General features: G+C 37.6%; 1 protein-coding gene across 3 annotated transcripts in view; it reads left to right on the top strand.

The window, feature by feature from the left end:
* Window positions 1-23,911, top strand: part of KIDINS220 (kinase D interacting substrate 220) — a 163,485-nt gene that overhangs the window by 21,529 nt on the left and 118,045 nt on the right. For all 3 annotated transcript variants that reach the window (XM_026655303.2, XM_026655297.2, XM_026655292.2), the window contains exons 4-15: window positions 272-370; window positions 2,545-2,643; window positions 4,024-4,125; window positions 7,630-7,728; window positions 9,610-9,807; window positions 13,322-13,420; window positions 16,322-16,420; window positions 17,214-17,312; window positions 18,641-18,818; window positions 19,499-19,663; window positions 20,985-21,164; window positions 23,644-23,809. In XM_026655303.2, the coding sequence (XP_026511088.1) occupies window positions 272-370; window positions 2,545-2,643; window positions 4,024-4,125; window positions 7,630-7,728; window positions 9,610-9,807; window positions 13,322-13,420; window positions 16,322-16,420; window positions 17,214-17,312; window positions 18,641-18,818; window positions 19,499-19,663; window positions 20,985-21,164; window positions 23,644-23,809 (1,583 nt within the window). The remainder of the gene's footprint in view (window positions 1-271; window positions 371-2,544; window positions 2,644-4,023; window positions 4,126-7,629; window positions 7,729-9,609; window positions 9,808-13,321; window positions 13,421-16,321; window positions 16,421-17,213; window positions 17,313-18,640; window positions 18,819-19,498; window positions 19,664-20,984; window positions 21,165-23,643; window positions 23,810-23,911) is intronic.

Below are 23,911 nucleotides of genomic sequence, written 5' to 3'. Positions count from 1 at the left end.
CAGTTAGGAAATCAATATAATGTGAGATTTAATGTAACACATACCCACAATTTCACAGTGGGTGTATACTGTCATTAGTTGAATAAATCAAGCACATTATAAACATGAATTTGTACTTTATACTAAAAAACTATACTTGATAGCGCTAAGGGAACCACTGTACGCTGAGACTAGTAACTTGATATGTAAAACCTTCATATTGTGTCCTCTGTAAATATCACTAATTGAATTTTAAAAAAACCTACATCTTTCAACTTTTTTCTTACTGTAGGATAACTGGACAGCTCTTATTTCGGCAGCTAAAGAAGGTTATGTAGACATTGTAGCAGAGCTACTTAACTGTAATGTAAATTTGGAGCACCGGGATATGGTATGATCTTTTTTCTAGTTTTAAAATGGAATAGTTATGCTAATAGGGACATACACCGCTACCTCGATATAACGCGACCCGATATAACACGAATTCGGATATAACGTGGAAAGCAGTGCTCCGGGGGGGGCGGGGCTGCACACTCCGGTGGATCAAAGCAAGTTCAATATAACGCGGTTTCACCTATAACGTGGTAAGATTTTTTTGGCCCCCTGAGGACAGCGTTATATTGAGGTAGAGGTGTATATGGAGTTGATTTTCCAACTATGCAAAAAAAATTGAATGAAGATCTTCTATTGTTTGTTGAGTGCTTTAAAATGTAAAGAAGTTCTGCTTTAAAATGTTTGTCTAATGGTAGAAAAGAACGTACATTTCTAGGGTGGTTTTCTTTTTCTGTACATTAGAATTTCTTCTAGAACTTAAACTAAAATACTGTAACTGTCTGTGAAATGTAAACTGTATTATGCTCGGGACTTACTTTCATGCTGGAGGAATCTCAGATCTTGAAAGTTTTAACAATTTTATTTAAAAACATAAAGTTAATTATATTTAATCTTTGCAAATATAAACTAGGGAGGGGCAAAGTAACAAACATTCTGATGGTTGATTTTGTCATCTGGGTGGAGGATGCATCCTAAAGGATAAATTTAAATCCCTCCAGCAAGTTCAGTATAGTTTAGGGGCTTGATTATCTGGGCAGTTGCATGTATAACTGATAGGGTAATCTCCTTATGTGGCATATGTTAGGGATAATTAATCTCATTAAATTGCAAAGTCCAACTCTTGAAATTCTTAGGATTCTGGGGATTTGATTTTGCTGGGGGAAGTAGCTAAAGAGAACAACAACAACAGAAAGTATTTTTCTTCAGTAAAATAAATGTTAATACAGTTGCTCTGGGTAGGGATAAAACCATTTACAGTAACTCCTCACTTAACCTCCTAGTTATGTTCTTGAAAAATGCAACTTTAAGCGAAATGATATTAACCGAATCCAGTTTCCCCATAAGAATTAATGTAAATGGGTGTGTATGTTGGGGGTGGTGGTGGTAGATTCCAGGGATTTTTTTTTTGCCACACAAAAAACATTATATACATACACAGTTTAATATATAACGGGTAGGCAACCTATTGACGTATGCCAAAGGCGGCACGTGAGCTGATTTTAGTGGCACTCACGCTGCCTGGGTCCTGGCCACTGGTCCGGGGGGCTCTGCACTTTAATTTAATTTTAAATGAAGCTTCTTAAACATTTTAAAAACCTTATTTACTTTACATACAACAATACTTTAGTTATATATTATAGACTTATAGAAAGAGACCTAATAAAAACGTTCAAATGTATTACTGGCACGCGAAACCATAAATCAGAGTGAATAAAGGAAGACTCGACACACCACTTCTGAAAGGTTGCCAACCCTGATATATAATATAATATAATATAAGCCCACGTTCCCCGACCCTGCTCCCCAGCAGGAGCGCCGGGCGGGTGGAGCGGGGCAAGCTCCCATGCCCCAACCCCCGGTCCCCGGCAGGAGCACCGGGCGGGCGGTGCGTGGGAGCCAAACAGAGTTATAAGGGAACATTGCAGGACTTTAAAGGACTATGTTCTCTAATAGGTCAGCGACCTAATAATGAAACAACATTAACCGGTACAACGTTAAGTGAGGAGCTTCTGTATGCTTTTCCTTTGTGGAACGATGCACATTCAAGTGGCAAGCCTTGCTCTTGAACTCTGTCTGTTTAGTTTTATAGAACAGTGAATTCAAATTTGTCCATGGGTTTCCCAATAACTTTTATTCAACTGTAACATTGGCAGGTTTGTCCACCTTCACTTGAAAGCCATTATGGAAGCATCTTATTCAAACTAAATTCCGCAGTGCTTTTTTTTAAGTCTGTGATTTTGTGTGCAGCAAGTTTGGTAAAATCATTTAGGAGCGCATTTTCCTTCCTCTTCCCCATTTCCCGCCCTAAGTTCTATATGTTGCAGCAAAAAAAGTTTAACTTAAAATTTTACATGTTTGAATTTTTAGACTAGTAAGATGGCAACATTTGTCACTATTGCTTGTGATAGGCTCATAAACAGGAGTCTAAGAACAGGTGTGCAACAAAAGAAAATGCATAAATATAGGTTTTAAATAAATCTCTCTAATATTTTTCTCTATTGTGTTTTACAGGGAGGGTGGACAGCCCTAATGTGGGCATCATATAAAGGTTGTACTAAAGTAGCTGAGCTGCTTCTTGAGAAAGGAGCAAACCCAAACGTCACTGGGCAGGTAAGGTTTGATCTTTGAGTGGAGAAAGATCCCTCAAAAACCTGAATTGTGTAGTAATATTATCTTGCAAAGAACTATGAGTTATATAACATTTTATACTGCATTTCATGGCAATAAAGTGGTAATTTTATGATTTAGTATCACAGCAACTATTGTTTATTGGAGCAGATGATTTTATAGATTTCAGTAAGGTTTACATCAGTAATATATTAAGATAGTGACAGTAATTTCTATGTATAGTAAGCCATGTACATTAGAAGGAGAATTCTATTCAGTTTTAATTACCGTATATACTCGTTCATAAGCTGAATATTTTTGGTAAAAAAGTGACGCATCGAAGAGCGGGGGTCGGCTTATAAACAAGTCTACACCAAAATTTGATGATTTTAAACTCTGTGGAATCATTGAATTGAATATCTAATACATTGTCATTTTGTTTACCTGGAGCCTCTGCAGGCACGGAGCCCCTCAGCTCCCTGTGGCTGCGGTTCGCGGTTCCCAGCCAATGGGAGCTGCGGGAAGTGGCATGCCACTTCCCGCAGCTCCCATTGACTGGGAACCGCAAACCGCGGAGACTGGAAGCTTGAGGGGCTCCGTGCCTGTGAACGCTCCAGGTAAACAAAACGTCCAGGCTCGCTAGCCGCTTACCCTAACGGGCCAGGAGCCAAAGTTTGCCAACCCCTGAAATATAGGGTCAGCTTATGAAAGGATCATACAGTTTTTGCTATTTTTACCAAACCATCTTAGGGGGGTCGGCTTATAAACGAACGGGCTAATGAACGAGTATATACGGTACTTTATTTCTAAAAATTAATAATTTAATAAACATTTATAAACAATTAAGAGTAGTAACATCTCTTGTTTTAATTATTTCTTGATAACTAACAAATAGTCTGGGTTGTAATTTTGTCGTATATACAGAAACTCCTGGGAAGACTAGTCATGATACTGATTTTTGGGGATCTATTCTGTCTTCTGCATGTGTTGGCATTATTAGCTCCCATTGATATTAGAAGGTGTCATATAAATGTAGACAACTTGAAGCTTATATAAATTTGTTATATGTACGTAGTGTTTTTTTTAGTTTGTGTTTGTCATCACAACTGTGTAAATAGTGAGGTATTAGGATATGATCTTTTAAAATCCTTGTTAAGAGTAACTGTGTCCAAACAATACATGACTTGTCTACTACTGACCCATTTAATTGGCAACAGTTACTGAAGTATGATCAGTACATAATTTTGTGTGCATTTCTTTTCATGTTTTATGAAGTCTGAGGCATTCTGATAGATATTAATGTATAAATAAAAAACAAGTAGAGTTAGGAATATGTTTTTGTTTCACGTGCTTAGTTTTTATATTGTTGTTATCTGATCCAAGCAATATAGCATTTATCCAATCATTTGGGCAGCAGGACGTGGCCACTCAGATATCGTACATCTCTTACTGCAACATGGAGCTAAAGTCAACTGCTCTGATAAAGTAAGCTATGATCTTTGTTTAGCATTTTTATATTATTACAGAATTATTTGTACAGCCTAGGAAAGAGTGTCAAACGTCCAGGAAATTATCGAGCATATAATATCCAGAATTTCTCTTCTTCATTAAACATTTCATTTATGCAAGAATTTCAAAATTTATACAACACTTTCTGACTAAAACATTTGTCACTGATTCTGAAAAATTAGCCTAAATTACATTTTTTCCTCACATGGTTAAATCCCTGTGGTACTTGCCAAGCCGGTGGCTTGGTCTATATCTTTTGCAAATCTTCTTGCTTCATAGTATAGAACAGTTTACAGTGAGTAATATACTAAATATAATATCAAAATATCGCACTGAACACTGATTACCTTAAATCATGTTTTTTCTCCTTTTGCTTCTATAGCTTTTGGAAATGGTGCTAATGTCACTTGCATACATATATAATTCTGATATCTAGAAGCCTGTGAGAAAGGAGTTAAAATTGCAAGCATTTAAAATGTGGTAACTTCAGTTTGTGAAGTCTAGCTTTTTGACCAGTTAGTTGATCACTGTTCCAAAGCTAATAGCTTCTGAAAACACAGCTTCAGACTAAATAAATAAGCTTAATAGGCCAGGCGAGAGAATACCACCTCCATCTTATTGCTTTCACAAATAAGTTTGATCACCTAATAAAGATGAGATCATAAAAAAGATTAAAAATAAATATTATTTCTTTGGAAGGTTTAGTTGAAATATTCAGAAGGAGAAATTGGATGACAAAATTAATTTTTTAATTCAAAGTTACTTCCTGGACAATTAAATATTCTTTGGATTATTTTATAAGTTCCAGTTCCAAGGCGTGGGTCAGGTGCGATAATGAAAATGTAGACTGATGACACTTAACCAAAGGATGAAAATGGAAGTAAATTACTAAGTACTGAGTTTTGAAACACACATTTCACTTCATTTTCCATTTTGCAAACTAGCAGGTCATTTAAAAAAAAAAAACCTTAATATTTTAACATTCTATATTGTTTTTATCATTGTCTTGTATAACAATACAACATTAAAACATTGCTTATTCTTTTAATCCCCTTCTCACTCTTACCTTAAGGGACATATTATTTATTAGGGAAGCTTACTTTTGAAATTTGGGTTGTTAAGTTTAAGTCCTCAATGAGACTCTTAGAGTTAAAAGAATAAAACCCTTTCCTCATACAAGCTCTTTACACTTCCATCTGTAAAAACTTACTAGATTGCTAGTCAGTTTCCTTTTATAAACAGCTGCTATTAAGTGACCCCCTTTGTGGTGCTCTGGATGTCTCTCTGCCTATAAACAGATGGTATGGCTCTTCATAGAGCAAAATAATATTTTTTTAAAAAATTGCACGTGTCTGAAAATACCCCTCAGATTGATCTTTCAAACAATCTTTTCCCAGCTGAAACTGGTAGTCATTAATTATAGGATTTTATTCCTTGTATTAAGTAAGAAACTTTCAAAGAACAGCTGTACAGGAATTCCTACAATATATATCTTTATTTTTGATATTTAAAAGCAGCCTTTCATGAAATCTTGGTGCTTATACACACTGATTAATACAAAAATTACCCAAACACTGTTCTCAGTCACAGTTTAAATTATTACCTGAACTGTAGTTTTCAACCAAACCCTTCATAAAATGCCTAAGAAATTAGATGCATGTTGAAGCATACTCTGAAATTTTGGGGGTGGGGGATAGGAGGAGGAATTGAGTTAGTCAAGGATCGCTCAAAAAAAAAAAAAAAAAAAAAAGTCTTACCACAAGCTGTCTCTCTCATTTCAAAAGCAGGGGACTAAAAGATCATTAGCTAAGCTTACCACACTAGCAGCAATATTACATGGGGAGAGAGGTGGTCTCTCAAATGGGAAAGACTGAAATCATTTAGTCCCTGATCCAACAAATGCCTTAAACACATACTTAACTTTTAGCATGAGAATATTCCCATTCAACTCAGTGGGTCTACTATTCACATGATTTAAAGTAAAGCATATGCTTAGTTTACTTTGCTGGATTGGGGCCTTGTGGCTTTATAAATCAAATCCTGCACCTCACAGTCCTTCAGAAACTAATACACCGCTATTGCAGACTGTTGAGACCTTATTGAAACTTTGACCAATCCAGAATGCTTGTCCAGTCCTCCATAGTCTCCTAACTTGTACGTACTGTAGGATCTTCAGTAACTGCCTTGACGCTTGCACTACATCTTCCCCTGATCCATCCAAAATGCATCGATCACCACTTTGTGCACTTCCCTGTTTCCCTCCTGCCCCCGGTAAACTCCTTGTGAACTGCTTTACGTTTAAATTTCTTGACATTATAGCTCCACATGCTTACATTGTGGGTCTTGTCTTCCCCTATTCTATCTTTCTACCAGTGATTTTTAGCATCACTGTGCTGTTAATTTCCTTCTCCAGCTCTCATCTCCATGAATTTTTACATGTTGCCTCCTATCCAGGGAATAACCCAGTATGCTAAGATACCAGTGTCTTCTCAAAACTTTTCCATAAAACTCCACTCCTATGATATGCATCTGTTATGATTATGAGGGGTGTATCTTTTTTTATACTGTAAAATAATTGGGGAAGGCAAGGCCTGTCTTTATTTTTGTGTATTTTATAGTGCCGAGCACACAGTGCTAGACAATATAGGACAGGGATGGGCCAACTTTTTGGCCCGAGGGCCACATTAGGGTTGCAGAATTGTATGGAGGGCCGGGTAGGGAAGGCTGTGTGCCTCCCCAAACAGCCTGGCCTCTGACCCCCCTGACTGCCCCCCTCAGAACCCCTGACCTATCCAACCCCCCCGCTCCTTGTCCCCTAACCGCTCCCTCCCGGGACCCCCGCCCCTGGGATCCCACCCCCATCCAACCCCCCTGCTCCCAGTCCCCTGACTGCTCTGACCCCTATCCACACCCCCACCCCTTGACAGTCCCCCCGGGACCCCACGCCTATTCAGCCCCCCCGTTCCCTGTCCCCTGACCCTTATCCACACCCCTGCCCCCTGACAGTCCCCTGCCCCCCGGGACTCCCAAGTTTATCCAACCCCCCCGTCCCCTGACTGCCCCCCAGAACCTCCGCCCCATCCAACCGCTCCCTGTCCCCTGACTGCCCCCTGTATCCTCCACCCCTTATCCAACCCCCTGGCCCTGGCCCCCTTAACATGCCGCTCAGAGCAGCATGTCTGGCAGCTGCGCCGCCCGGCCAGAGCCAGACATGCTGCCGCACTGCTTGGCAGGAGCATGCAACCCCGCTGCCCAGAGCGCTGCCTGCGCGGCGGCGTGACTGCGGGGAAGAAGCCGGGGGCTAGCCTCCCCGGCCGGGAGCTCAAGGGCCGGGCCGGACGGTTCCGTGGGCCGAATGTGGCCCGCAGGCTGTAGTTTGCCCACCTCTGATGTAGGACAATAGTCCATTCTTGACATTAAATACAGCAACTCAATTTGAAAGAACATATTAATAAGTTTTGTGATTGATTTTGTTTATAGTATGGAACCACAGCATTGATTTGGGCTGCTAGGAAGGGTCATTTGGAATGTGTGAAATACTTGCTGCAGATGGGCGCTGATGTTGATCAAGAAGGGGCTGTAAGTAACTAATTTTGTTTTCCATGGTAAGATGTGTCCACATGTCTTGTTTCCAGCATAAACAGATTTACGTTTCTGGTGTGCAAAAATAAAACAAAGCTAAATGTTGACAATGAAGAAAATGCAATTTATTGGTCTTGATCTGTGTGTGGGTTATTTTTTAAGATATAATCAAAAAGGCATACAAGAAATCAAACTATCAGAGAGCTTTTTATGACTATAGATTTCGTACTTTTAGCTGTGACATTGCTATATAATTTTTTAAACTATGAATTTTAAGTTTAACAGATACATTACAGAAACAATGGCACACATTTTATTTCTTTGGATTTATACAACAATGAAAAGGAACATCTGTGCTATGTTTTAGGAGTCACAACTTAATAGATTGTCAGTTGCTATTTTTAGAGATTTAACTACGGTGTCAAAACTCTCTGATAAGCAGAATCTTGGTATGCCAAGGACCTATCACATGGTGCTATTGGAATAATAAATCATATATAAAAGCTGGTGTGGCTCTTCGTGTTTTCCAGATAATGTTTAAAACGTATTGCTTTAGTTGTCTATTTTGTCTTATAACTGAAAGGCTGTTTCTATTTCTAAATCTTTATTAAAGACTATTCGATATTTGAATTGAAAATAATGTAGTTAGTTCATTTAGAAAGGTGACATCTCTGCATAAAATGTTCAGTAAAAATTCCATAAGAACACGTAGTACTTATATTAAATTCATATGGCACCAGCCTCTCTCAATCTTTAGTCTTGCAAAGGAAACATGTAGGCAAACCCCTACACCTGAGCAGTTCTCTTTACAGGATTGGGGCCTAATGTGATAGACTAAGCTGACAGTCCCCAAGAATTCATGTAAATGAATTGCATCCTGAATTCAGATACAGTGTTATGCTTTGATGAAGAGAAATGTTGAATTTGAGTGTAGTAGGGTACTCTCTCAATATACACTATATGTTGATGTATGGGTACTGAAATAATAGTCAAGCCCTAAACTAGTAAAACAGGAATTCTGTTTGGCTTCACAACATATGGATCTTTGATGAAAATGGATATTTAAATTGCTCTAATTATACAGGTTAAAGTGGGTGCTGCAAATAACCCTACAAAAAACAAAAAAAATTACCCCCCCCCCCAAAAAAAAAAACCTTTCAGCGTTCTTCTTATCATTTAAACATTTCATATCATTCACATTTAGATTGTGATATTCTCACTCTGAAAAGTAGTGCAAATACTCCTCACATAATCCCATTGAAATCAGTGAGACTGCTCAAGAAGAAACATACTACTTAATGTAAGGGCATTACAGTCTAGTCGCTAATGAAAACTTTGCTATCTCATTAACATTTCATTCTAGATAACTCTTCAGATGGTTGGAGGAGGGACAGTGGAGGGTAATATTCTCACTTCAAAGTGAGCAATAAAAAACAGTTTGTGTTCTGGGTGTTTGTGTAATATGTAAACAAATTAAAAAAGTGGTTCTAATTTATTTTTCTGAAATGAAATTGGCATAGTTAGTGCACTGATGAACTGATATTATTTTCATAATACTGCAGAAAGATTGTACATTTCATATTTTTTTCAGAAGTTATGATAAATTGCTTTAGGTTTTAATGCTCGCACTTAGAAAGTTCTTCGAGATAGTGCCTGTTTGTTTATTTTTAAACTTTATAAAGTACATACTACCATATACGGTACATTTAATAAAAATCTATGCTAACATTTGAATGCTTGAGAAAGTATTTGATACTTTCCTGAGAAATCTTTCATTCTTCTTTAGATACCTTGCAGTATTCAGGTATTATAATTATTTGTATCCCTTATTTAGGATGTAATATTTTCTTCTTCTTTTTTTTTTTTTTTTTTTTTTAGAACTCTATGACTGCACTTATTGTAGCAGTAAAAGGTGGTTACACTGACTCAGTAAAGGAAATTCTGAAAAGGAACCCAAATGTAAATTTAACAGATAAAGACGGAAATACAGCGTTGATGATTGCATCAAAGGAAGGGCATACTGAAATTGTGCAGGATCTACTTGATGCAGGAACTTATGTGAACATTCCTGATAGGGTTAGTAAGTGTTCTGATGATAAACTTGGTGTCAAACATATGCCTGATATATTAGCCTGCATAACTTTATTCCAGTGTATAGTGGTGTGACTAATTCATATATACTAAATATTTTCATGTTTATTTTTTAATTTTCTGCCACTAGGTGGCAGACTTTTGTATTACCATTTTAAATCAGCCATGGGCCACATGCTTGATAGGAAAAAGAGATGCTATTTGTATAGAGCTAAAGAAAGTCTAACATTCTTCTGGCATTACAAGTCTCCACTAACGTATAGGTGGACTAATGTCACCTCTTCAGCAGGGCTTTTTCCAGCTCCCTTGGTTTGTAAGTCATGAAATCCATTCAGGACCTGAGTTAACACAGCAGTGCAATACACTGTGGGAACATCCACTTGAGTTTCTTAACAGATGTTCTTTTTTGTTTTTTGATGTCCTTCCAAAAGATATGCTGTAGGTCAACCATAATATATTGAACTCAGGATTCATTTATTGGATGGTGAAGAATAATACTCTCCCTTGATGGAATTACTGATTGATATTCTATGGTCTTTGTTATTCAGGAAATGAGAATAAGCGATCAGGGTTGTCCCTTCTAGCATTAATATTAATTAAATAAATATTGTTTCCCAGAAAGTCAGTTTTTTGCATTTTCAATGCCTTTTTCACTTTTGACAGAGATCAAACTTTTTTTTCTGACACAGCAAGTGTTTAGAAAAATGTAATGGGTCTGGAGGCACTTTTTAATAGTTTCCAAAGTGTTTCTAGCACTGTCAAGTTACAAGGTAGTGGAACTTGGTCATGCCATTCTGGATTGGCATCTTGCTTTTTCTCTCTTCAGTAGTGATAGAAATTTGCAGCTAATATTTCACAAGCTGTCATTATTGGAATCAAAATGTTAAGCATACTTTTCTAGGTCTAAAACAAAGGACATTGGCTCCATTTGAGTTCATAAGTCGAATTTTTTTAGTAAAAAAGGGAAGCACCAGAGAAGGGGGTCAGCTTATGAACGGGTATAGAGAGGGAGAGGTGGGACACTCCCCTCCCCACAACAGAGGGAGCAAGGAGAGGCAGCACAGCCAGCAGAGACAGAAGGGAAGAGGCGGGGCCAGAGTCTCTCCACTTCTGGCCACGCTGCTCTTCCCCCAGCCTCCAAAGCAGCTGCAGCTCCGGGTCTGGCAGGCTGCAGCTGTGCCGCTTGGCCCCCCCCCCCCGAGCAGGCTGCGGCCGTGCTGCCCGGCCTGCCAGAGCATGCTGCGGCCGTGCTGCCCGGCCTGCCGGAGCACGCTGCCGCCGTGCCGCCCGGCCCAGCCTGCCAGAGCAGCTCCAGCCGGGTCAGAGACATCCTCCCCTGGCCCTCCCCAAATAAGGTTGGAAGGGATGGGATGGGATGGGGAGAGTGGGGGGGGTCCTGGGCTAGGGGTGGTGTCATGTGGGGGGTGGTCACAGTGGTTACTCCCCTGACTCCCATCTTCTCCCCTCTCCCCCGCAAATTTTCCCACCAGTTGCTGTCCCGGCCCATCAGGGTAAGCAGCTGGCACGCTGGGACACTTTGTTTACTTAGGTGTACCTCCGTGCCTGTGGACACTCGAGGCAAACAAACCATCTCGGCCCACCAGCGGCTTATCCTGATGGCCCGGGAGCCAAAGTTTGCTGACCCCTGAATTATAGGGTCGGCTTATGAACGGGTTATAAACATTTTCTATTTTTACTTACTCATCTTGGGGGGGGTCGGCTTATAAACGAACTGGCTTATGATCGAGTATATACGGTAGGTAAAATTGATGCATAAAAATGATAGGAATCATTTTACAGCAGCAAGTAATCATCATAATGAATTATATGTATGCTACTACCTCTTGTGACTCCACTGCTCTAGTGTTTTTTTGATAGCGGAGGCTTAAATCATATTGAAAGTCATTGGCGGTGGCTGCGGGAGGCGGGGGAAGATAGTAATCAGAATGAGGTTAAAGTAAGGTCTGATATCTTTGAGCTTGACAGAATTAGTAGGGATTGATTTATACCATTAAACAGCTAAGATTTTGTTCTGCTAAATACTAACACATAATATATTTGGCTCAGTGAGAAAAACTCCCAATGGTTGCTGCCAGAGTTCAAAAAGTATATATTTTTGCCACTAATGGTTTCCACACTTATATATCCACTTCATGTGTCTCCTAAACAGTTTTGTACTAAACCGCAGTGTGTGTCTGATGGTGTATGTGGCATGAAAAATTATTGGTCTTACAGAAACAAAGGTTAAAATACTTAATACTCTCACCTTCTGTTAGGAGCCAGATATGTAGTGACTTCTAATTGGAGTGGATTGGAATTCCTCATTTTTAAATTTTCTGATTTGTGTCCCAATTTATGAGGTATGGTGTTGGATGAATAATAATTTCACAGTTCCAAAGGATACTTAATCTTATTATATGCTCTCCCGTCTCCCCCCATCCTTTCCTTTTCGGTACAAATTTAGGTCCACTACTCATTGTGACAAAAAGTAAAGAAAAAATAAAATTTTGAGATAGAATAATATTATTTTGATTACGGTTGACACTGCAAATGAAAACAGTATTACACAGAGGGATTTAAAATAGTGAATAGCAGTAGCACTAGCACCCATTTTGACTTGCAGCATTTAAGTTTAGAATTTTGCTACCAGGGAGGGGATGTTACTGAAATTCAGGCGGTTAGACTGCTTATACAAAATGGTGATTAAGTTTAGATTTACTTGTTCATTTACTGATGGCATTTATTTTCTCTATTTCACTATGGAAAAAAATTAGACATGTCATATCAGTTCATGGCTTCATTTTTTGTATGCTATAACAATTACTAGTTATGTGAATTGAGAGTTATTAAATAAAATTTAAATTGGATTTTAGGCCTTATTCTTCAGATTGTATACCCATATAATTCCAATGACTTCTTTTTTTATGTTGGAGTAACTGAGACCAGAATCAACCCCTTGCATACAGCATTTATTTATCAAAAGAGAAGACCTCAGTATAAAAAAACCCCATTGCTTTATGAAGAAAAAGCACAAATTCCTGAAGGACTTCAAAATGACATTTCTGTAGGCTACCTATGAATTAACACAGACTTAAGCAAGAAAAATTTATCTTTTCCCATATTTATTTTTTCTCGTTCTTTCTATGCTTGCTTTATTTTAAGATTTGGTCCCTCAAATTGTAATCTTGCACATGATTATGTTTTACTTCAAACGCTTAATGTCTGACCTCTTTGCAATAAAAATACTTGTTGTTTAAAATGGAAGCCTTTTCTACTATCTGAGTATACTTAACCAGTGTAAACTACTAATTGGTAATCTGAACTTCGTTATATAAAGATTTAGTAAAAATTGACATGATTTATATGTTCATAGGCTATAATTTGTTATCTAATGTGATTTTCAGGCAAAATGTTATGTTTTCTTTTTGGTAAATCATTTTAATCATATGAGGGAGATTAACCTATTGTTCCTGTTTTCTATCATTTAATTTATTTTCAGAGCGGAGACACTGTGTTGATAGGGGCTGTTAGAGGAGGTCATGTTGAAATTGTGAGGGCCCTGCTACATAAATATGCTGACATAGACATTAGAGGTCAGGTAAGTACAATGGTGTTGATTTTTTTTATGTCCCTTAGGTGGAATGTGAAGTTGAGAATTGTACAGTTTCCTGAAAAATACAACTTGAAAAATTTGTCCATAGTCTACCAGCCAGAGGACAAAGTTTACTAACTAGTATGAAGAAAAAAATATCTCTTCTGACACTGCTCTTGCAGTTTGACGGAATAAATCTTCTATGCTGTATTTAATAAAAATATATTGTCAACCAACTCTTTACTTTTAATTACCTATCAGAAAAAATATTTATTGAATATATTTGATGCATTTTACTAGTATTCCCATAATATATTTGCTGAATAAATTATATTAAATATATTGGTGAAATTCACTGAGAAATATTTGTTGTCAGTACTATTTGACCAGGCCTACTCACAACGTCTTTCTTGTTTTTGTTAGAACTTCTTTCCCTTCCTGGCTTAACTCCACTCTTTTTTTTCTTTTTCTTTTAATACTCTGCATTATCATCAATTACTTTAGTTTTTTCTTCCACACTCTGCTTCTACTCACTTTTTTCTAACTTCTTCCATGTTTTCTGTCTCTTCTTTCTTCTCCCCCTGAAGCCTCTCTCCCAATACTGTATTTCTCTTTTCAAACTTATCACATCCAATCATTCCTTCTACTCCTTTAACCTTTTCCCCACCACCTGTATGTTGGTGTGTTATAAAGCACCCATGCCATACTTGCTAGAACACTAAACTTACTAGCCAGAAACAAAATAGTTATGGTGCCCCAGTGTCTGTGCAATGACCAAGAGAGAAGCCAAGCTGTCTCCCGCAGCAGCTATGAAAGGGGGAGGGTTTTTTTAGGCCTCCTTCCAGCATGCTGTCACTGGACCCTGCTTCTGAGTTCCATCTTTGTCATATCAGCTTTTGTCTACTACATGTCTGATAAATTTGGAGCCCTTCAGTGTCCTCAGGCTGCTGGAATAGAAAAGGAAAACTTTCTTGTAGTTGCTTGGCTGCAACATTGAAGAGGGAAGGCTGGGTCACCACTGCTTGACCTCCTTCCCCAAGTCTCTGTTTTTTAGGTCTTCCTCACTGAATAGCTTCTGGTGCAGGTCAGAGCTTTTCCAAGCAACAGTGGGACAAAGCTGCCAGTGAAAACAGACTAAAGCCAGATCATTTTTCATTGTATTGTGGCTTGCTAAAGTTGTAACAAACAGCAGAGATACTTCAGTAGTCTGTTGGCAGACTTAGACAACACTACACCGATTCATACATGGTTAGTTTTTGAAGGGTTATCAGGTTATCTTCTCAGGCAAAAGAGCTAGAAAATTAATCTTTTGATTCTGCAAAAGTTGATGACCATTGCCTACAAAAGCTTCCTGCTTGCCCTTGGTGAGTAAACAAGTGGATTTTTCCCCCCAAGCTCTGCTTGGAGAAATTGTATGGCTTGTAGACCAAGTTTTAAATCTAAATATTAAAAACTACTGTATTTTTTGGCTAAATATTTAAACCTCAGGCCATGCAAATAGACCAGACTTCTCAGTGGGTCTGCCAGCACACTGAAAGAAATGACTGAGTACTTATAAGCTAACTCTCTAGTGGTGAGACCTTCTATTCTTCCTTGACCATAAATCTGGGACCACTTGGTCCTGCCTAAGCACAACATAGTCAGGCACTAAACTGATCACCAGAGCCAGTATCTTACACTAGTGTTTCCAGTACTGTAGACTGTGAAGCATTTTCTTCTGGTCCTTCGTGCTGGCTATAACTTCTACTTTCTTCTGTACGTGCAAAGAAAGAGCTTGGAGCCCTGTAAAACAAAGAGTAGCTTCTGCTACTAGAGGCTCTTGTGAGAGGGAGAAGAAAAAGGACCTGCTCCTCAGGCATGGAGCTAGTTTTGTGATTGGATCTATGAACCATCAACAGGAGAGGAATTCCAGGAGAAACAGGACCAGTTGGCTGGACACCATACCAATCCAAAAATATCTACACCTAGAAATATACCACATGTATACAATGGCAAATGACATAACAGAACTCTGTATTGCAAGCCTTCATGTCTCTTCCCTGGCTCCCAATTCATGAACTAGTTGCAAGCCCAACAGATAGTTCCACACCAGTACCCTTCCTTGAACTTGAGAGTGGGTAGGGAAAAAAACATACACAGGGTGGGACAAGAAGTCAAACCCATGTCCTGGACCTGCTTGTACAGTCACCAAGGTGTCTGGCCACCAAATTAGGATGGCCTGAAGGCTTTGTTGCATTGGCAAACATTGTTCCCATCATTGCCCTATGCACTACATCTTGGGTGGTCCTCACTCATAGAGATGAATCATCCAATCAGATTGCCTTGTATGCTCGTCTCTCTGAAGGCTTCCTTTTTTCCCCCATTAATGTTACATACATTATTTTTCATAGTTATCTAAAAACTCAGTACAAAGACCTCTGATCTTGCAAGTAAAGAAGATTTGGGCCGTTTCTATACTTGTATTGTAAAACCTATCTGAGAAAACCTAGCAATCTGCAAGAAATGGTGTTGATTTTTCCATAGGTAATACATTTCCCTCTGAGTCATTACTGAAGCAATGCCCTAGCATGGTGTTAGGAGTTGCTGTGTTGTTGGAAGTGTCATCTTTTGGATGGTACTTAAAGCAGGTCCTGACTATTTTGAGTAATTAAAGATCCTCCTGGCACCTTATACAGGTGTTATCCCCTATTTTCTAGCCAAATTCTGATGTAAGGAATTATGTTCTGCTTACCCAAAATCCACTTGAGGTTTTAGTTGGATGTGATCGTGTCCTCTGCCTTTCTTGAACTGTGATATAATTTTGCTGTGTGACTTTAAATAGTGATTATCCCATAAGGTCTACAAAATGGATGCTGCTGGATGAAAAGTGCTGTGTAAATCCAAAATGTTGTTTTGTTTGTTTTGTAGGATAGCAAAACTGCTTTATATTGGGCTGTTGAGAAAGGAAATGCTACAATGGTGAGAGATATCTTGCAGTGCAATCCTGATACTGAAATGTGTACAAAGGTAAGTGACTGGGATTGTAACCACAGATATGGTGTGTTTATTATTCTAAGACTCTTCTCTTTTGTTTTCCTCCTGCATGGATTTGAAACCATAACACCAAATTCCAATTTTGTTGGCAATGCGGACAGTTCACTCTTACAATACTGGTTAATTTCAGCTTTATATTTCTGTGCTATATAATTAGTGCTCTGTACCCTCTGTAGCCATGCCTTTTGCTGATAGGAACCAATCACTGCTCGGTAAGAGCCATTCAGTAGGGAAACTGAGAGACTCTTGTTGGTGATGCTGGTGTTGCTGAGGTAAAGTGAGTGGCAGTGTATGTGGTGAGGGAGAAGGAGAGACTGTGCTAATAAACTTGAGCTCTGACAGTCAGTGATTGCATGTACAGGAATTGAAAAGAGAGAATACTATACATAGCAATGATTTAACTTTTTCCCCAAATGCATTGGTAGCCATATTATGGGCATTCCCCCCCCCCCCCCCCCCGCGCCCCTTTTAGATTGTTTGTTTATGAAAGCAACTGGCTTTGGACTGTGTAATGAAGTGTCTGTAGAAAGGCATTTACATTGCTTATGATGAATGCCTTTGATCAGTTTATTGTGTTCTTGAAGAGTAAGTGCATTTTTAAGGGAAAAGTTGGGAAGCACTATTTTTTGTGTAGTGATGCTTCTAGAATTATAAAAGTGTCCTCTCTTAAAAGTAAATTTTTGGTTGGTCAACTAATTATGGTTGGTCAAAAGGAATGATGTTGTATGGAGGTTTTTATACGTTTTCTTCTAATTTTTACTTTTAGGATGGAGAAACACCTCTTATAAAAGCAACCAAGATGAGAAATATTGATATAGTAGAGCTTCTGCTGGATAAAGGAGCTAAGGTTTCTGCTATTGATAAGGTAAAGAATATTTGGTAACTTATTTATAGAATGTCTAGTCATGTTAATTTTGTACACAAATTTGGTAGTGAATCATGAGTGTTTTTTGCAGCCAGATAGAGCCCTGTCTTTTGGGAAAACCAGACGCATGGCAACCCTAGTCATAAATGGAATTCACAAGACAAATGCAATTCATAAGCTGATGTACACATTTTCTCAAGCTGTCACATTATGTGTAAATTGAGTTGATTATGCTTGATAAGAACACTAGAAAATAAAACATATATAGGTTCCATCCATTAACATTCATACTTTTAAAGTGTTAATTTGTATTGTGTTCAGTGATATACAATCCCAGAAGAAGTTAAATTTTATATTCATGCATAAAAAGGAATTTCACAAATGCAATAAAACAGTTGAAAACAAGCAAGTGCTAATTGATTAATTCTGCCAGGAGTGCAAGTCTGGGCAAGCAATTTCAAAATAAGCCCAAAGAATCATAACACAACTTAATTAACCTGAGGACCAACAGTGATGAGATGGACAAAATCATGTGGCCAAATCTGTCTCCTTTCTCTCTGTTTAGATCAGTGTTATTGTTTGGCACTCATATTTGGTTTTGATTGATACTCTAAAAATAATTAAATAAGTGAGTCAAAGGACTAACATGATGTACTCTACTGCCCATAATAACCCCATAACCAGTTCTGTGTATTTCTTCTTGCTATTTTCTTCTTCCTTCCACTCCTGTCTTCATCTTACTCTATATGTTGTCCATTTACATTGCAAGCTTTTTGGAGAGACAGGCTTGTTTTATTTTACATCTGTAAAGCACTGAACACATTTTTGGGAGGTAAATAATAATGAATAACAAAATTAATGTGGTATTGATTTGTTGTTATGGGAAACTTTAAGACCTTGAAAATGCTTTCCTAGTTAAAGCTGTCAGTGTGACACAGTTTTATACAGCAGAAAATAGCATAACTGGTTTTTAAGTGTCTGAAGTTACTAGAAGATTGATGTTAATAGCAACTTTTGGTTTCATGGGCCTTAAAATATGGAGAAAGACTACTTAAGATAGCTGAATTTTTTATAATGTATTTTTACTATTATTATCCTTCTCCCTTGCCTACATGTTGTTAACTTTTTGGTGAATTTCTTCAATGTTACATTAGGGAGCGTGTACCAGGGAGAGGTTTATGTCATTAAGATTTCTTTAAAATATATTTTGTTTCGGTGAACTACACCACACTAATATTTTGAAATATATATTACATTCAGAATCTCACTTTTCAAAATTAACAACACCTATTGCTATTACTAGAGTTTTTCACTTGATTTAATTACAGAAAGGAGATACTCCACTTCATATTGCCATTCGTGGAAGAAGCCGTAAACTTGCAGAACTGCTTTTAAGAAATCCAAAAGATGGCAGACTGCTTTACAGACCCAACAAAGCAGGAGAGACACCTTATAACATTGACTGTAACCACCAGAAAAGTATTTTAACTCAGATATTTGGTGCCAGTAAGTGTGAGCATTATTTGTCTTTTCCTTAAGTATTGATATCTGCTTTTGAAGGGAATAGAGCTCCTACTAGGATTTAAAGGATTAAATAACTAGGTGCATTAGAAGAATCTTCTAAGGCCATGTTTCTGTTTATCCCATTGTATGATGAAAATTGAGTGTAGTTTAGACATGTGCAATTTTAATATGGGGAAAGGTGGTGATCTGAAAAGAAAATTAGAGCTTGACAGGAATATAGTAGGAAAATCCATTATTCCAGAGTCCTATTAGATTTAGAATTAAGCTTTTGTCATTTGTTTCTGAACAGAAAACTAATGTGAGATGTGTCGACAATGACTCCCTTGCATTCGGTTTTGTCTATATTTAGTTCTTGTTTTTGAGAGGAATTCATTTGCTTTAACTTGCTGCAATTGTGGGATATTGTTTGAGTCCTTGCATATTAACTCTTAATAGTTTTGACAACTATACAGTTCCTGTGAGCTGCATCCTATATTCTAACTATACTGTTTAAAACTTATAGTTGAAATCCAGTTGAGCAGGAATATATATACAGAAACGATGATTTTGTTGTTGTTTTTCCATTGAATTATTTATTATACAAGTAAATTTGTCTAGATTTCAAGTAATTGTGTGAAATATAGAATATGAAAAAAACATAATGTATTATATTTACATTACAGGGCATTTGTCTCCTACTGAAACTGATGGAGACATGCTGGGTTATGATCTCTATAGCAGTGCCTTGGCTGATATTCTCAGTGAGCCAACCATGCAGCCACCTATCTGTGTAGGGCTGTATGCCCAATGGGGAAGTGGGAAATCTTTTTTGCTCAAAAAACTGGAAGGTAAAATTTGATTTTTAGCTTTTTTGTATGTTTAGATACATAGTCTATAAAATATCACATAGGCGTTTCTACACTGAGGTAGACCATCTAGTCCAGTATCCTGTCTCTGGTTTGATAATATATAACTCTTCTCCGAAACTCTCCCCCTCCATATTGCACCCATTAATCAGGGAAAATATAAAACATGAGGATTGATAACCTTTAATTTTGCTAGTGCTGCCATAAATTTGTACATTTTATACAATATCTAACCAGTTTTTAAATCTTGCTAACCTATTAGTCTGCAAGGCTTCCTGCAGCAGTGAATCCCACCACATGGTAATTCTGTTGCTTTGAAAGTATTTCATTTTCTTAGTTTGGAATTTTACTTTCAATTTTAAGTTAGTTTATCTTTGTATTATAGGAAAGGGTGAATACTGATGGCTGTTTCTTTGTGATATTATTTGCTTTTTTTATGTGTATCACCCATCTTCTAGTTATCTTTCAAAATTAAATTCTGGTATTTTTTAATTCTCTTATGTAAGTGTTCTCTGATTCTAGTCATTTGCCTTGCCATTTTCAGGACCTTTTTATTTCAGAGGTTAACTTCTTGAGAGCACATAATCAGGCTGACTGCAATATTTGAAGAGAAAATCACCATTAATTCATTTAATACCATTTAAAAATTTTCCATGTATTCTCTATCCTCTTTGTAATGCATGTAAACTCTTATTTACTGCTGCTCAATGAGATTTCCAGGTTGACCCTGTAAATATTTGAGATGTTCCATCTAATTCATAAAAGTTAAAGTATCATCTTACTTCTAAGATGTATTAAAATGATCTCTTCAATTTAATTTATCATCCTAATGCCCTGTCACTCAAACATACTCATTTCTGCTTAAAATTTTTTATGGTTTGAATAACTTAAATAATTATTACTTGAGCGAATATATCCATTCACTCCACCTTATCCTTCCCATCATAAATAAAAGTAATGTACGTTATTGGCGCTAATATCTACCCTAAGTTAACTTTTCTATTTGGAGAACTTTCATTTGTTCTCAATGTTTTTTAGCTGTTCCTCAGTCATTTTTTTTAATTGATGCCACAATTTTTTTACCTCTCACGCCATGGATACTAAATATGTGTTGCAGGAATTCTCGTTTTATGAACTTAAACTGAAACCCAGAAATAAATACATAACATAATTACTGTCATACTATGGTGGTTATTATCAGGGTTCTAACACAATTTCCTTGATTGGTTTGCAGGAATTTATTTTTTGTGTCATAAAAATATACAACTAAGGTTGACTTTTCTGTATGCTTTTTCTATTCTAGATGAAATGAAAACTTTTGCAGGACAGCAGATTGAACCTCTGTTCCAGTTCTCTTGGCTTATTGTATTCCTTACGCTCTTGCTGTGTGGAGGGCTGGGTTTATTGCTTGCTTTCACAGTGGACACAATGCTCGGAATAGCTGTGGCACTGAGCTTATTAGCAGTTCTATACATATGCTTTAGTAAGTCTGTTTTCACTTCATATACAACATACTGGTTCTATCTATTTTTAGAGTTCAGTATTTATTCATAAGCAAATGCTGTACTTCTGAAAAAAGTCAAGTAATTCTGCAAAAAACACAAAGAAAACAGTGTTTATTTTCATTGTTTTTAATAATAAACATTGGAGAATAAACTTAGTAAGAACAGCAAAATAATGCATTTGACTTCATTAATATGGGTTAGACAATAGCTGTTAAGTAAAAATTCATTGACTCAACTCCCATATCTTAATTTTATGTCACTTCAGTTCTGGAACTGAATATTTTTAACAGAAGCTCTTAATATTCAGGCAATAGCAAGGTTTTAAAAGAGTAGGGCTCAGTTTTTAAAAATGAACATGTAATACTTCAAATGATTGAGAGGGTGTGATTAAAATTGCAGAAATATTTAAAAACAGTTGGAAAAAATATATTAAGATGGAATTAAAATATATATATCAAATTAACGATAAAATATCATATAAAATGTAATTGTTACCAAAACCGGCATTGCAAATCCAGGAAATTCAGAGATAAATTAAACTGAAAAGATGCCCATATGTGTTAAAGTGCAGAAACACCCATTTTAAGTCCTCATAATACCCGTAACTCTGTTTTATCTTGATGCCATGATGGGGGCAGGGAGGATTAAAAATAATAATTTTTTTAAAATTTGCTTTAAATTAATTTGATACCAGACATTAATATGGCTTAACCATAATTGTATGATTATTGCTTGCTATCACTATAGGACTGAGTTAATGTTGCATCTGTGGAACAGCACAAAGCAGCCAGAGTATACTGGTGAATCTGACTCTTAATTTGCTAGCATGAAGCCACAGAACTTCTAAGAGCAGTAATAGTTGGGGCCAGTCCAGTGATATTTGGCAGCTAAGTAATCTATGAATGAGAAGTCGTGATGTACATTCACTTTCACTCTACTAACTCATATCAATTAATTGAATTGCAGCATGCACATTAACTGGTGATTGGTTGAGTTAACGCAGATGTCATAATTGCCCCATATAAGTTACCTGAGCTACTGGTCTGGACCTGTTTTAGTCTATAACCATAACAGATACAACTGTTAGGCTAGGTCTACACTACGGGGGGGGGGGCCTACCTAAGATACGCAACTTCAGCTACGTGAATAGCGTAGCTGAAGTTGCGTATTTTAGGTCGACTTACCTGGCTGTGAGGACGGCGTCGAGTCGACTGCTGCCGCGCCGCCGTCGACTCCGCTTCCGCCTCTTGCCGCGGTGGATTTCCGGAGTCGACGGCAGAGCCATCGGGGATCGATTTTATCGCGTCTTCACTAGACGCGATAAGTCAATCCCCAATAGATAGATTGCTACCCGCCGAACCGGCGGGTAGTGAAGACATGCCCTTAGTAGCATAGCTTTATTGCAGTCTGATTTTTTCAAACATAGACAATGCACAAGATTTCAATGATTTTTAACTAGTTTAAAGAGTCTGTTTTAGTAACTGTCCATTATTAAGGCAAAGAATGGTTTGAGTGCTAAATTTCTTGAGGGACCCATTTTTGGTTTGTTTTAACTTAAATTAGAGTATTTACTTAACTATGGAGTCATGACTAGCATTTCCATAATAAAATATGAGAAGCAGTTTCTCATTAGCTTTCTTTCCAAGCTCTGAGTTTGATACTCTGTGTATGTACAGATCCCTTTGCATATCTGACAGTGTTCTCAGAGCCACCTTTTTCTTGCTTTAAAATCCCATCTCAGTCATGAGAGTTATATTGCAGCTGCTATTCTTGTGATAAAAAAGACTGGATAGGGCCAACTTTAGAACCCAGAAATGCTGGTTTTCATTTGGTGAAGGGACCACTGTTGGGTGTAACAAGGCCATTATACTTCTGTGGCTTGAGCTAACTGCTTCCACAACACTTAGGGTACGTCTACACTACGAGATTAATTCGAATTTGGGAAACAGATTGTATAAATTCGATTGTGCGCGGCCACACTAAGCACATTAATTCGGTTTTTAACCACATTAATTCGGTGGTGTGCGGCCACACTACCCCATTAATTTTAACCACATTAATTCGGTGGTGTGCGGCCACACTACCCCTAATTCGAATTAACAAAATCGATTTTGGTGCTACTCCGCTCGTCAGGGTGGAGTACAGAAATCGATTTTAAGTGCCCTTTAATTCGAAGTAACTGGCTCCGTAGTGTGGACGGGTTAAGGATTAATTCGGATTAACGCAGCTAAATCCGAATTAAAGTCGTAGTGTAGACCAGGCCTTAGTTCAGGCCACTAATGTGTAATTGGCTGTGAATAGAGGCTAATTCTTTCTTTTTCATGACAATTCCAAGTACTACAACAAAGCCACTTGGCTTCATTAGTTCTGCAAGTTTTGATAAGTATTAAGGTCTTATCTGTTCAGACTTCCATGACTTTTTTTATATTGAGATGTTAAGAAAGTATTTTATTACAGCTGTGATTTACTTTGGTGGCCGAAGAGAAGGAGAAAGCTGGAACTGGGCCTGGGTATTAAGTACAAGGTTGGCAAGACATATGGGGTACTTGGAGCTGCTTCTCAAACTGATGTTTGTGAACCCACCAGAATTACCAGAGCAAACCACTAAAGCTTTACCTGTCAGGTTAGAATTATTTCATATGTACTTTTCTCTTTCTCTTTCCTACATAATTCAGTTTCACATTGTTATCAATCTATAAACAGTACAGGGAAATAGGAATCCAGC

This window comes from Terrapene carolina, unplaced genomic scaffold (genome assembly GCF_002925995.2).
Source record: "Terrapene carolina triunguis isolate 2854851 unplaced genomic scaffold, T_m_triunguis-2.0 Scaffold42, whole genome shotgun sequence".
Classification (NCBI taxonomy): domain Eukaryota; kingdom Metazoa; phylum Chordata; order Testudines; family Emydidae; genus Terrapene; species Terrapene triunguis.
The sequence above is the reverse complement of the archived record's forward strand: the minus strand, read 5'-3'. Positions and strand labels throughout refer to the sequence as shown.